At 40.8% G+C, this 13,936-nt stretch overlaps 2 protein-coding genes across 4 annotated transcripts in view; both read right to left on the reverse strand.

The window, feature by feature from the left end:
* Nucleotides 1-3,101: 3,101 nt before the first annotated feature.
* Nucleotides 3,102-10,585, reverse strand: cldn34a (claudin 34a). Of its 2 annotated transcripts, none has more exons than XM_041792135.1 (2): nt 10,483-10,585; nt 3,102-4,335 (listed from the first exon to the last, which is right to left on the reverse strand). In XM_041792135.1, the coding sequence occupies exon 2, from the start codon at nt 4,277-4,279 to the stop codon at nt 3,524-3,526; it is 756 nt and encodes a 251-aa protein (XP_041648069.1). In that variant the 5' UTR covers nt 4,280-4,335; nt 10,483-10,585; the 3' UTR covers nt 3,102-3,523. The 2 variants fall into 2 exon arrangements, with proteins under 2 accessions (XP_041648069.1, XP_041648068.1); XM_041792134.1 differs by having other exon boundaries at nt 3,102-4,338; nt 10,483-10,559.
* A 90-nt stretch (nt 10,586-10,675) lies between these two features.
* shroom2a (shroom family member 2a) overlaps nt 10,676-13,936 on the reverse strand; it is a 144,480-nt gene continuing 141,219 nt past the window's right edge. The window contains exon 10 of one of the 2 annotated variants that reach the window (XM_041791221.1): nt 10,676-12,051. In XM_041791221.1, the coding sequence (XP_041647155.1) occupies nt 11,779-12,051 (273 nt within the window). In that variant the 3' untranslated portion in view covers nt 10,676-11,778. The remainder of the gene's footprint in view (nt 12,052-13,936) is intronic. The other variant, XM_041791220.1, reaches the window with a different exon arrangement.

Genomic DNA, 13,936 nt, shown 5'->3' on the forward strand with positions numbered 1-13,936 from the left:
AGTGATGCCATATTTTTGAAAGTGAAATGAGTTAAAACAGTTCATGTTTATTAGACAAAAATGTTTTATAAGTACTAATAAAAATGCCCATAGCTAACATCTAAGCATAAGGAAACAGAGAAAGTTAGCAACCAGCTGCTAAATACAACACATTTAGCAGCTAAACACTGTGTTATATTTGTGATATTTGTGAAAGCAAAATGAGCTAGCTTTAAGCAAATCATTCCTTTAAAAAAATCAATAAATGCCAATACGTCCTGATTTGAACAACCCTATCCCAATTTTAGGCAGAGTAGCTGGAAGGTAAAACTTTCTTCAGGTAATGAAGTGATAATTTCCAATACGACCCAACATTCAATGTCATATTAACTAGCAAACACAAACGATTCAGGTATACGGAACAAGCTGGAAATAAAACCAAAGTGAAAACATGTAACATATAAAACATAAAACATGTGACTAAACCACGATTCATGCCAGTACACATTTCATCTCCACAAGAACCCAGCAAACAAGAGCAGTGTGTCCAAACTTCCAACACTGCGGCTCTGCAGGGGTTTGGTAAGAAGGTCTGACTGGATGACTGATGTGACCTAAGAACATTTTACCTGGTAACGATTGGGTGTCATGGAGATCATGCTTGTCATGGTGGCCCTCCCTCCTGGACTTTGGGCTTAACTTTTGGCGTCTGACCTCCAGCCTTCACAGTTTCAACCAGCTGGGAGTTTTCTCCAGAATCTGCAGGAACTTGTGTGTGAGCTCATCCAGCAGCTTGAGGGTGACTTTTGGAAAACAGCAGTGTGTAACTATAAGTCACCCTTGTGTTTGTGATCATGCAGAAGAGTTGTGTCATTTGAGAGTAAACTCTATAAAGGCAATTTTTGTAGGTTTTCTTAGCTGACATGTTTTTAAATGCTATGTGTAGCTGCTCACAGGAAACTGCATGTAACACAGAATTTGTACTTTCTTTTTGACTTGTGCAGGTACATGTATCATAAATAATACAGTGGTTGTTACACTGTAAAATGTATTTAGCATTTGAACAATTCCATTTCTTTTATTTTCTTCATTTCATATTAAAAACATTTTGCTGTAAAAACCTAAGTTGAGCTTCTTAAAAATGCAGTGTTTACCAAGCTCACTGGGAGAAGGGGACTGTAGACCTGCATGTCACAGAGTCTTTGTATTTTCTGTCTGACTTGTTCAGATGCAGTCTGTGGTCCGAGTCCTCCGTCACCCAGCACAACACAACACAAAACAGTGACACTAGATAAAGATCGGTGAGGTTTAGAACCACAGCAGGGCACACGTTCCCCGTTACACTAGTCAACTTTAAGCAGCAAAATGTTAGGCTATATCTGTGAAAGCTAAAATGAGCTATCTTTAAAAAAAACTCATAACCATTAAACAATAACTTTTTTTAGGGGGAAGTGCAAGTCATGTGTCGGCTAGCTGTTGATGTGTTAACGTAGAAATAAAAGTTTATCAATCATCAGTTAAAGAGGAAAGTCAAGCTAATCTAGCTGATCTATCATTAAATGCTAATGCTGTTTTGTATCTCCTGAAGAGGAAACACAATGACCACGCAAGCTAGCAATTAAATCTGCTTTATGAAATATTAGAAGCAACATATTATAGCACAATAAAGAGAACAAGATGCAGTAGGCTGGTAAACTCTATGGTTGACTGTTGCAACACTTAAGCAGCTAAAGAGCTAACATTAGCTCAAAACCCTTTCATTAGAAAAGCTGAAGGCTGAGTGGAGGACACACAACAATAAGCTGACTACAAAGTTAGCCACCAGTTTAGCAGATTTAGCAGCTAAGTGCTAACTGTTAGGACATAAAGTACATTTATGAAAACTTAAAAGGAGTAAGCCCAAAAATACTTAATTGTTAATTTTGATTTCAAGCTGGGGCTTCTGTTTACCAGCATAATCACAAGATTAACCTCTTTAGCCGTCACATTAGCTTAGCTATGAAGCTAAGGTAAAAGAAAACAGCCTAAAGTGGATTGTCAGTAACTTATGATTAGTTAATGCTAATGTTGCTTCAGGAGAAAGACACAAAGCATGCTAGCCAGTACAGCTATGTGGCCTTAAAAGTCATCAACAATGCTGCGTGTTATTGAACTCGGAACTTGGAAAACTCCGGGTCGGAAATCCCGGCTACCGAGGTAAATGCGTTTCATTGCATGAGCTCGGGAAACATGGCCGGCTGCAGTAAGCTGATGTTTGTTTGGATGTTTTTCGAGGATCAAAAATTACTGTTGGGGAAATACATTAGCTACTTGAGGGAAAGAGAGAAAGAGTAACATCATATGCTGTCAGTATGACTTGAACACACCAGCGAGGGGAATCCTGCATGCATCATTGAACTTTTACGGGCATCAAAGCGAGCTGTGCAGAGGCCCAGTAGTAACACAAATGCTAAATTAGACGACACATAAAAGTAAAAGTTGAGGAGAAAGTGACTCTCACGGTGTGCGACACCATTTTGCTACATCATTCCCACTGACTCGGGCTGCTTGGATCCTACCCGAATTCCTGAGCTGGAGTCCCAAGCTCAAGGGGGGGTTCTCTTGCACTTTTCCGATTCGGAGGTCGGATTTGTCAGAGTTCCGAGTACAATCGAACGCAGCATAACCTCTTTAGCCGTCACATTAGCAATGTATGAAATGTATGAAGCTAAGTTTAAGCATAAACAGAACTTCTTCAGTGTTTGAATGAAACAGACACAAAGATAGCTAGCCAGTACAGCTATGTGGCATTAAAAGTTAGCAACAAGCTAAACATGGTCAGCCGTCACATTAGCAATGTATCAAGCTAAGCTAAAAGACAACTGCCTGAAGTGGATTATGATAAGTTAATGCTAATGTTGCTTCAGCTGAAAGACACAAAGCATGCTAGCCAGTGTGGCATTGAATGGTGGCAGCAAGCTAGTGAAAGAGTATGAGTCAGTGGCTAAAGAGACAACTTAGAGCAGTTAGCCTCACACCAGATCATAAATCAAACATTTTTATTGAGAGGACAGAAACACAACAAGTCATTTCCTGGCATCAGAGCCATGTTGGCACGTATAAACATAATCGGCCATGTTGTAATCACTTTTTCTAAAAATTAGCCACATTGCTAATCACTACAAAGCTGACTTGGTATGGTTTCCTGTGCTTCCTGTGTGCTTATGTTTGTCAGTAATGAATGAGACGAGTCTTGTCAAAGGAAATATCACTGCCAGAGCTTCTTCAGTGTTAGAAAAAAACGTCTGTTTGATATAAAAGTTCATGTTGTTCAAGTAATAGACTAGCAGTTCTTATTTCCAGTGCAGTCCCAGGGAAGTCTTAACAGTTATTCTGGAAAATTATAATTATTTATTTCTAATGGATAATTGTTATATTTACATATTTAATGTTAACTATTCAAGTACTGTAGGCCCATATCCTTCCATGAAATTGCCCAAGTCACTTTCCCAAGGATCAGAGAGATGACTGTGAAATAGTAAGTTCCCTGATTTTAGGTTTTCCTTTATGATAATTCCTCGCTGTGAAATGTGGGATTATCTCTGCCCAGGTTGTCTGCATTTGGCAACTCAGACTGCTGTGCCAGGGTGGTTCCTGTCCAGGGGCCATGTAGGGGGTCCACATTTTTCCTGGGGACCTCGGAGCTCAAAGTCTGACAGGCATAGCGATAGAAGAGGAAAAGCAGCCCACTTATGAGCATCATTATGGAGGCCAACATGCCCACTATGATAGCCGAGCCGACCTGCTGTTTCACAGGAGCTACAGGGAGGTAAAACTCAGGAGGAAAGTTTATGGTGCTGTTGTTCAACACAGAGGTCATGTTCCATGTCAGCGGCACCAAACACAGAGTCCCTGTCAGCACATACAGGCTCCCTCCCAACAAAAAGAACAGCCTTATGTTCTTACGGTCCTCCAAAGAGAAATAGGCCATCCTCATCGCCATAGCAGCGATGATGTTTCCCGCCAGGCCACAGATCATCCCCAGCACCATCAGAACCTGAGCCACAGGGATCTCTGTGGGCAGGAATGGGTCCGAGATGCTGATGCTCTGACAGGTTTCCATTCTGGAGAAAGCATGACTAAAGAAACATGCCTTCCAGATTCCCACCCACGCCATGCCAGAGGTGATGACAGACACGTCCTCCACATGCCACAGACGCCACTCATTGATGCCGTTGGTGGTCATGATCAGGATCCAGGCCAGGAAACCACATGTCAGGCCCAGAAACTGCCAGTGTGCTGTGTTAGACAAATAAATCATCCTGGTGGTGCGATGCTAACACTCAGAGAGACTGGACACTGTGACACCCATCACACCTGCTGAAACACAAACAAACACACCTGTGGTTTACATCTCACACACATCTCATTATGGGAACTGTACCTTCAAGTATTACTATCATTACTATTACTATCAACAGATGGAATTTAGCAAATGTCAATTAGCAGACATGTATGAGAGGCTGAAGGCTGAAGGGCTCTCTGCAGACCCTTCTGCCAAAGGTAATACAATATTCACATCTTTGATTACTAGTAATAAACAACATTGATATGATATTTTAATTGTCAAAAACTAAAAGCAAACGCCTGCACAGTGGAGAAATTGCACCAGTGTACTGGCAGCACTGGAGTTTGGTAATTTGGTCATTTTACCATGAATATGGTGATGATGGTTACAGCAATGGTCTTTAAACGCGTTATCGAAAGTACCGGACAGATCAAGAATCAAACATTGTCAAATCTTTACTTTAAACCTAAAACTTCACAAAGTTATAAAGACAAACAGGCATATCTAAAAACCTTAGGATAACAGTAAAAAGTTCATCTGTGATTCTCTGCAAAAAAGTTAAACTTAGAAATTCATTCAAAGTAAGATGCTTCATTGAAGATTGCAGCCTACAGCTCACAAAAACAAAAATCTGTTCCCTCAAAACACCAGAATATTGTGGAAAAGTCCAGTTTGCAGAGATTCCCTGAGCCTTCAGTTCACACACCCACAGTCATGGAGAAGACTGCTGACCTGACAGATGTCCAGAGGACAATCATCGACACCCTCCACGTGGAGGTTTATCCACACAAGGTCACTGCTGGAAGGTCAGGCTGTTTTAGAGCTGGTAAAGAAAGGAGCACAAGCAACAAGGATGAGCTCAGCCTTCAGAGGATTGTCAAAGTAGATTCAAGAACTCAGGGGAGCTTCACAAGGACTGGACTGAAACTGGAGTCAGAGGATCTAGATCCACCACACAGATGGGACCAGGAGATGGACTACACATGTGGTATTCTTAATCCTGAACCACAGATGTTATCAGTGTCTCACCTGGGCTAAGGAGAAAAAGAACTGGACTGACTTTTCTCAATGGTCCAAAGTCCTGTTTTCTGAATGAAAATACATTTTAGGTTTATTTGGAAATCACGGTCTGGAGGAAGATCAGAGAGGCACAGAATCCACGGTGCTGAAGGTCCAGTGTTTCCAGTCTCCTCAGTCAGTAAGGGTTTGGGGTTCATGTCTGCTGCTGTTGGTCCACTGGACTTTATCAAGTCCAGAGTCTACGCTGTCAGCTGTCTAACAGGAGATTTTAGGGACATATGCTTCCATCTGCTAAGAAGCTTTATGGAGATACTGATGTCCTTTTCACCCTGTCCACAGAGAAGCCAGAACTACCAGAAACTGGTATTACTGTGTTTGATTACTGGGCTTCATAACTCCCCAGCAGTGCCACAGACTGATTGGCTCCATGCCATGTCACATAGATGCAGGAATTTGTGCAAAAGGAGCCACGACCAATCACAGTGCAGAATTCAGCAGGTTTATTCAGGTCAGCATTTCTTTATCCTTTTTTTTAGGCTGATGCTTTGTGATACTTTAATATTTAGAGATGCTGTATTTTTGATTTTCATGAGCTGTTATCATCAAGATTAAAACAAAAAAAGCCTGTCCAAAAAGAAAAAAGTCACCATCTAGATCTCACTACAGAAAGGTAAGAGCCATTGGATGAGAATGTTTCAGCTGGCAACAAGTTCTTAACCCTCACTGATGCAGTGAGGAGCTTGGAGGACACTTCCTGTGGCTGTGGAAAAAGATGTTCATCTGTTTCAGAAGGGTCAGATTATCAGCATGAGTCAAAGAAACATCTCAGAAATTGCTGAAGCTACTGAAACTGGGTTAGAGCTGTCCATAGTGTTATTAAAAACTGGAAGCACAGTGGAGAACCGTCATCTTTGAGGAATAAATGTGGTCTGAAAAAAAATCCTAAATGATCGTGATCTGCGATCACTTCAAACGTTTGCTGAAATCAAATGGTAGAAAAACAAGAGAAGAACTCACGGCTATGTTTAATAGGGAACATTTCCAAACGCACAATGCAAAGGTGACCTTCAGAGGGCACCAAAACCACATTTTACTCACTGCTTTAAATAAAGTTCATGCCTCTAAGTTTTATTTTGCTGAGAGGGAAAATAGAGACGTAAATGCCAGCTGTTTTCTGTGATTGTGGGCTATAAAAACTCAGGGTGAAGTCAACCATAATCTCAGTTTATGTGTCAGTTAGGCTGAGGAACTAACGGCATCATATACCAAAGGTTTTAAAACTACAACCATTGGCTGCAGTAACACTGACCTTTGCTCATACAGATGAAACTAAATTTCATAATTAAATAGTCAAATCTTGAACATAAAGCACTTTTAGTCTAAGTGTTACTGAAGTTTACTGACAGATATGACCTCCTGCTGTACCCATAATCAATAATAATCATCTTTTTTCCACATTTGAAGCTTTAGATAAATCTTAAGGAAAAAGGAAGAGTCACTGCTGTGGTCTGATTGGCTGATGTCGTGGTTTTATCCGACACTGTAAAAGTTTATTATATTTATCCTCATGGAGGCTCTCTGACTGTCATACAGGAAAACTTCGAGTCCTCCTGTAAAGGGGAGCTGCATGAGTTAAAAATACCTTCTTAACCTTTCACAGCTGCAGTCTGTGGAACAAACACTCTTTGAACAGGGTTGCTGACATTTCAGCAAGGACAGTGAGGTCAGATGTTCTTCATCATGTCTGTAAACATGAATCAAACATCTGCTGCTGACCTCCAGTCACCGTCTCAACTTATAACTGCAATAAACAAACACCTAGCAGAAGTCGCATTTCTGCTCAAGCGTGTCTCATGAGGGTGTCAGAGGTTCTCAACCGGTGGGTTGGGACCCAAAAGTAGGTCCTAAAGCCGTGTCTACATTTCCCTGGTATCACATGTTTATAATGTCCCGTTTCTTTATTCCATCTAAAGTTTTCACTCCAACATCGTTCATGAAGTAAAGTTTAGAAATATGGAGAAACTTTGGTCACGTAAAGAGGTGGTGGTTAGTTCTGAGGAAGACCTGATGGTGGTCTGTCCCCATAGACTGTAGTCCTCAAACTGAGACCAGGGTTCAGGTCCAGCCTGTGGCCCCTCAACTGCACGCCTTTCCAAACTCTGTCCACCGTCCTGCTGTCTACTGAAGGCATCAAAGGCCCATCTAAAGTCGTATCACTCCTAATACAGACTGCAGCCATCTGACAAGTCCACATGAACATTTAAGACACCAGAATAAAAATAAAGTCTGTGATGCATGTAAACAGTAAAAACTCAAACATCTAATATCAGGACAGTGAGAAAGTCAAAACTGGCTAGTCTCACTGATGGTTTTCGATATCTAAGGCATTACTATATTTTAGCTTCATGTTTATTTGCACTTTTCAGTCTTCTTTGGCTTTCATTAAAGTGCATCAGGAACATTCTGAAACTTAAATGGGAGAGGTACATGGCTAAAACGAGAATATTTTTAATGTGCTTATCATCCAGGAGAAACTAAAATTACAGGACACACTGTACTCTCAGAATACGGAGAATAACTGAAATCATGACGTTGTCTTTTTATTGCATGATTGAGTAATGTGATCCAGACCTCTGTTTCAAACTAATCCGTTTTAGTTGTCCTCTTTTAATTTTGCCATATTTCATCCTCTTCATTCTATAGATGATGTTTGTTAATACAAAGAGAAGAAATCAGCCGTTCCAGGCATGAAAAGAGGAAGAAAATATTTGAAATGCTTTTATTATAATGGCTGATTTATTTAATCAGACAGGCCTGATGAAGACCCTTTTTCTACACATATTACGTTTATTATTGAATAATTTCTCAGGTTTATAATTAAGGCTTAATGAGAGCTACCAATAAGAATTATTAATGGAGAAGGTGTAGGATTACATAATTTATTACTTCTCTCACTACTTTTCAAATACGTCATCCCAAAGAGTCTTTTAATTTTTTTTGAATATATATTTTTTCACATCTCTGTGGTTTTACATTCATTTTGCGTTTTCTTTTGTAAATCTTTAAAATGAAATAAAGTGCTCACTAATGTTTCAAACTGTATTTTTAAATGTGCTATCTTGTATTCCCTGCTCTATGGCAGATATATTTCAGACATGAAAACTTTGAGTCCTCCTGTGAAGGGGCGCTGCATGGGTTAAGAAGAAAGAGCTGTATGAGGTTTGGTAGAATTAAAATGCATTTATTTGACATGGCAAAAGAGACCTGTAGCTGACATGTTGTCTTCATCGCTGATCAGAGGAGTGTGAGGATCATCAGATATAAATCCTGCTGCAGGGAGAAAGTGTGCCGCACTAATCTGGATGTTTATCTCCTCATATGAAAACAGACCCTCAGAATTTCAGGTACATCCAGAAAAAAACAGCTGCTGAAGTCGATTATTCAGGGCCAGGAAGCCTCAGCATACCTGGATCTATGCAAACATTAGAACCTCTCTTATCTGAACTCATGTGACCTTCAGCTCTGCTGCGTGATGATTACATAACTTTAGTTATCTTTAATAGATGTATTTATAGTCAGTTCACTGGTTACTTCATTACAAAAACATTGCTCCTAAAAATGAAATAAAAAGCTGTTAAACTCTCATCCTTATTATGATTTATTATCAGCATCAATATTTGAAGATAAATTAAATGTCTTTAAACAAAGGAGTAGACAGAAAACACCAAAACAAGTAACTTTGGACTGTTTTATGGATGACATTTAACTCTTTTCATGTTTGATATAGGTTTGTTTTGTTTTCTAATGGTTTTGAAGATCATTTCATGACTTTCTATTAATTCTGCCCTTTTACCTTCAGTGTCAAATATTTCCTCTGCTTTGATCCACATTTCACTCATGTTTCTCCCCCATGACTCTGTTTGTATTGTTGTTTCTAGCTGGTAGAAATGGGGTTGTGTGAATAAATTAGGGCTGGGCAAAAATAATGTCCCCCACTATTTAGCTAAAATGTAATCAGTGTTGGGGATAATAGTTACAAAGTAATCGGAGTATTCAGATTACTTTTTTGTTGTAACGAGTAACATAATGTGTTGCATGTAATTCAAGTAATCCGTTGTTACATTTTCATAAAAGTAATCTGTTACTGATGAAAATCCCTGTTTCCCTTCTGTGGCCTCAAAAAGAGAGAGATTGTCGGAGGGTCTGCACTGCTCGTCTCTTCCTTCCTGCATGCACGTCGGTGCAGCGCCGGAAGGTGATCCCTCTGTGCCAGGAAGCAATGCGACAGAGGACAGCATTACTCTGAGGAATTATCCCGTTATTTTTAGATGAAAGAGACAAGAACGGTAAAAGCTCCACTTCTGTTTTCACTGAATCAGCGTGCAGCCGTTCAGATGCAGAGATACAGATTATAGGCTGTAAAATACACCGTACATTGACTTTAGAGTCTGCACATTCAAATTCAGACATGCTGTTATCTGTCGTTTTTACAACTGGAGAGCGAAACGAGTGTCTAAAAGGTTTTAAAAATGCAGTAACAGAAAAGTACTCTCACCCGTTAGTTATATTAGTGTGCCACAAGTAATCTAACGATCTAACAACACTCCCTAACACTGGATAGAAATACCATCTCACTCCATATCTAGTAAAATAAACCTATATATCTCTCCTAACCATTGCCCAGTCCTACAATAAATCCTTATGAAAAATACAGATTTACTTTTGTCCTATTATTTTTTTATTCTATTAAACACTGGGTCTTTTTGTGTCTCATGTTCTATTGAGTTTAAACTGACTTTTGTACACTTTAAAGCTTTAATTCTTTAAAACAAAACAAAAATCTGTCGATAAACTTTGCAGAGGAGCTGAAATTGTACAAGTGAAGCCGAAAATGTCGAGTAAGTTAAATCAGGGAGCAGTAACGCAGAGATAGGAGTAAATCCACCTGCTAACACCTTTACGACGTTCTTTTTATGTCTGTGTTTGGATTTCAGACAGGTATGACCTCTAAATCAGCAGGAAAATTAAACAGTCTAAAATGTTTATATGGCATGGTGTTAAATCTCCTTGTTTCTCAAGTACTGTAGTTAATAATCAGACATCCAAATATCCAAAACAACCCTTTGTTTCCAAGTCAGTCATGATGTTTCACTCACCTTAGTGTGTCTCTATTCAGATGTTTTATTCCCAATCCGAAGCCGTTTTTATCGCTAAGTGGCTGTCCACATGATGCTGCGGCTTTGTGAGACTCACAAAAACCCCTGACTGTCAAAGATATGGTCATGTCAAAGTCATTAGCTGCCACATTATCAGCAGAGACGGGGTGTGGTGAGGTTAATGAATGACAGCAGAGGAGGAAATCAGTCACACACTCCTTTATGGTTCAAGCAGACTCTTTTATTTGATATAAAGGAGCACAGCTGGTAAAGGGTTAAGGAGTCGGCCTGGGACAGTGCATGAAGCGTGTGAAGCGTGTGAAGCTAAATGTGCAGAACAAACATGCTCTAATGAGGCTGATTTTATCCATACAGTCTGGAATTGAACATTTCAGAGACTGAGTCAGGTCAAGGTTTGCAGCCATGGTCCTTCACACATGGCTGCAGAATAAACCTGAAACATTTCAGTGATGAAATTGATCTAAGAGTCAAGTAACAGCGGTGGTAACTATGCAATTAGCATCTGCACCGTGAGTAACAAAACACGGTGAAGTTATAAGACAACATACACAAACACTTGGTCAACTTAAATGTGGTAAAATCATAAATTCAAGGTTGGCAGTGACTCCACAGGCACTTCAGATGTGGATCTCACTGGAGATACAGTCTGATGTGAAGTGCTGCTGTTCTTCTGTTTGGTGAAGTTGAACAAGTGCTCTTTAAAAACGACCAGTTTCTCCTTACAGGTACATTCAACGACTTCTTTATCTTCAGTTCATTTTGGAAGAAAAAGGCGTCTTCAGAGAGGAAAGCAGGGCACACAAATCTTAATAAAAGGCCACTAGTTTAGATATATTTGTGAAGAAAAACACTGGTGTTTATTGAAACATCCGGCCAGGTTCTGATGAAGACAGTATTGTGACATGATAAATACGTCAGGTTCCATGGTGGCTGATATCTGATGAAGATAAAATACTGTCCCCCTTCAGTACGGATTCAAAAGACTACAATAAATTACTATAAAAGGAACAAAAAACCATAAAAAGAAAGCAAAAATGGTGTAACGGACATTAGATACAGTGGTGGGGTGGTGTAAGGAACTTCTTAAGGATGCTTTAAGTCCATGTGTTGTTATGGCAGAGGAAATCAGGACAAAACATGTCAGAAAATGCAGCAGCCTGTTTTTCTTGCAGATTCTCTACCTCCCTCTGCTGGACGCAGCGCTCAATTGAAACTCAGAGCAACAAAAGCTGTCCCTAAACTCAGACTTCAGGCTCTTTAAGTCAAAAACGGTGCTCAAAAGGACAGTCTCTGATCGATGGGCAGGCTGTCTGTCAGACACTTGAGCTGCTCCTCGCCCAGTTTGATTTTGTCCTCCAGCTTGCGCTGCTCGATGATGAGCGCTGACTTCATCTTGACAAAGTGCTCGTAGTCTGCGAGGCTGTCCTCCTGCAGGTAGTTTGCCAGGATGTCGTAAACCACACGCTCCCGACGGTCCAGGTTCTCCTTCAGCTCCTTGGCATCCTCATGCTGTCTGATTAGCAGCTTTCTCTTCTCGAGCAACGTACGCTGGAAGAAGAAGAAACAAGTTGGGATGGGCTGAAAGAAGTCATTTCTCTTTTCTTTTACCTCACATGTGCATCAAACTAAAGCACATCATAACCTACATCCAGGCCCTGGGGTGGGTCAGGTCCCCAAGGTTATTTTCAGTGGCTGACTACTTTTGTTTAAAGATCATCCATACACTTGTTTTCAGTAAAATAATGTCTGTTTTATATTTGTAGGTTCATCAGTCTCATTTATATACCAGTTTGTTTGGTCCCCCTCACACTGATCTCCTCTCCTGTCTGACATGTGCCCCGCGCTCCTCGGCCTCTCAGCGTTGAATTTCTGCACTTGTGGACACGTTCTTGTAAGAACATAACCCATCAAGTGGGACTGAATGTCTCTTTAACTTTAAAACAACAAAAAATAGACTCAGAGAACTCAACAGTGAATTGACAGAGACATCTGAGTTTTACCTCTTTGTTCAAGGACTGTGTGCAATCTTAGCAATGTTGGTGTGCAAGGAAGACAACTGGAGGAGGCATACCAGGACAACTCACGCTAACTTTGACACCACATTGCTGTTTTTCGGGCATGCACAGAATCAGAAAAAGCTAAATCAGCATCACTACTAGTGGCATGGATTTTTCTGCAAAATGAAAAAAAAAATTTACAACAGCAAAGACCATCAAGAAGTGCATGCTTGAATAATGAGGAGGTTGTTACAGATGAGGAGATCCTAAACACTTACATTGTTGATTGATTGAAAAAATAAAAATGTGTATACTGTATGTCATGAAACTTCTCGCAGGCCCTTCATGGATCCTTTTCAGGAATTGGCCTCCATCCAGACTAAATGAACAGCCCTAACCTACAGATGATGATCGAGCAGAAGTACAGCACTGGGAAAATCATCTTCTAGAATATCTCTCAATAAAAATATGCAAAAACTTTAAAAATGAACATAAACTCATCCATCTTACAAATCATAGATCTGATCAGAATCAAGACAAGACAAAAAACTGTCAATCTGACAACAGTTTTCCTATCCTCAACAACATGGAACAAGACCTTCAAATAACCCAAGTGCCGACTTCTGGACCCAAATCTGTAGTAACACCTTCCTTATGCCAACCAACAGTAACGATACTGCGCATGCGCCGGATGTGTGAGGACGCTGGCGTGTTTGTCGCCGCTTCATAATCCTGAGAAAACTGTCTGCTTTCGCTTAACATCGATTATTTCTTGTAGTTCTGCTGTTCCTCTGCTGTTGCTAAACCATCCAGTCGAGCGCTGACTGATATCAGTTAGCTCTGACTTTGTTACAATGAACCTTGTGTTGTCGTCAGCCAAAGTACTCACCGACCCCCAGCTGTTAGCGTCCTCTGGCTAACCTCTAGCCCCCTGTCTTAGAAAGAGTCCCACTGGAGCTCCGAATGTGCTTTTCCCCTTTGAATCTTGAGTATTCTCTCCTGACCACCTGTGGATCTTCCATCAGGTTTTCCCAGCTGGACGCCTGTGAACCGTAATTCCTCTTGGATTAGCTGTTAGCTCGTAGCCGCCGATCAGCTGTTAGCGTCCTCCGGCTAACCTCTAGCCTCCTGGCTTTGCTAGTGATCCACCGGAGCTCTGACTGTGCTTTTCCCCTTCGAATCTTGAGCATTCTCTCTTGACCACCTGTGAATCTTCCATCGGGATTTCCCGGCTAGACTCCGGTTTAGCTGTTAGCTTGTAGCCGCCGATCAGCTGTTAGCCTCTGTGGGCTAGCGGCTAGCTAGCTAGCAGCAGCCTGCTCCCACTGCTTCCTCGCGCAGCTAACATGGTGCTCCTCAAATACTCGCCCCAGCAGCTTCTCAACCTCATCTCTTTCTCCACTACAACCTGTTTTACAGACATTAAATCCCTTGGC

Source organism: Cheilinus undulatus, linkage group 7 (genome assembly GCF_018320785.1).
Source record: "Cheilinus undulatus linkage group 7, ASM1832078v1, whole genome shotgun sequence".
Classification (NCBI taxonomy): Eukaryota; Metazoa; Chordata; class Actinopteri; order Labriformes; family Labridae; genus Cheilinus; species Cheilinus undulatus.

Coding starts and splice junctions, on each gene's coding strand:
- cldn34a (XM_041792135.1), bottom strand. CDS start 4,279: ATGATTTATTTGTCTAACACAGCACACTGGCAGTTTCTGGGCCTGACA.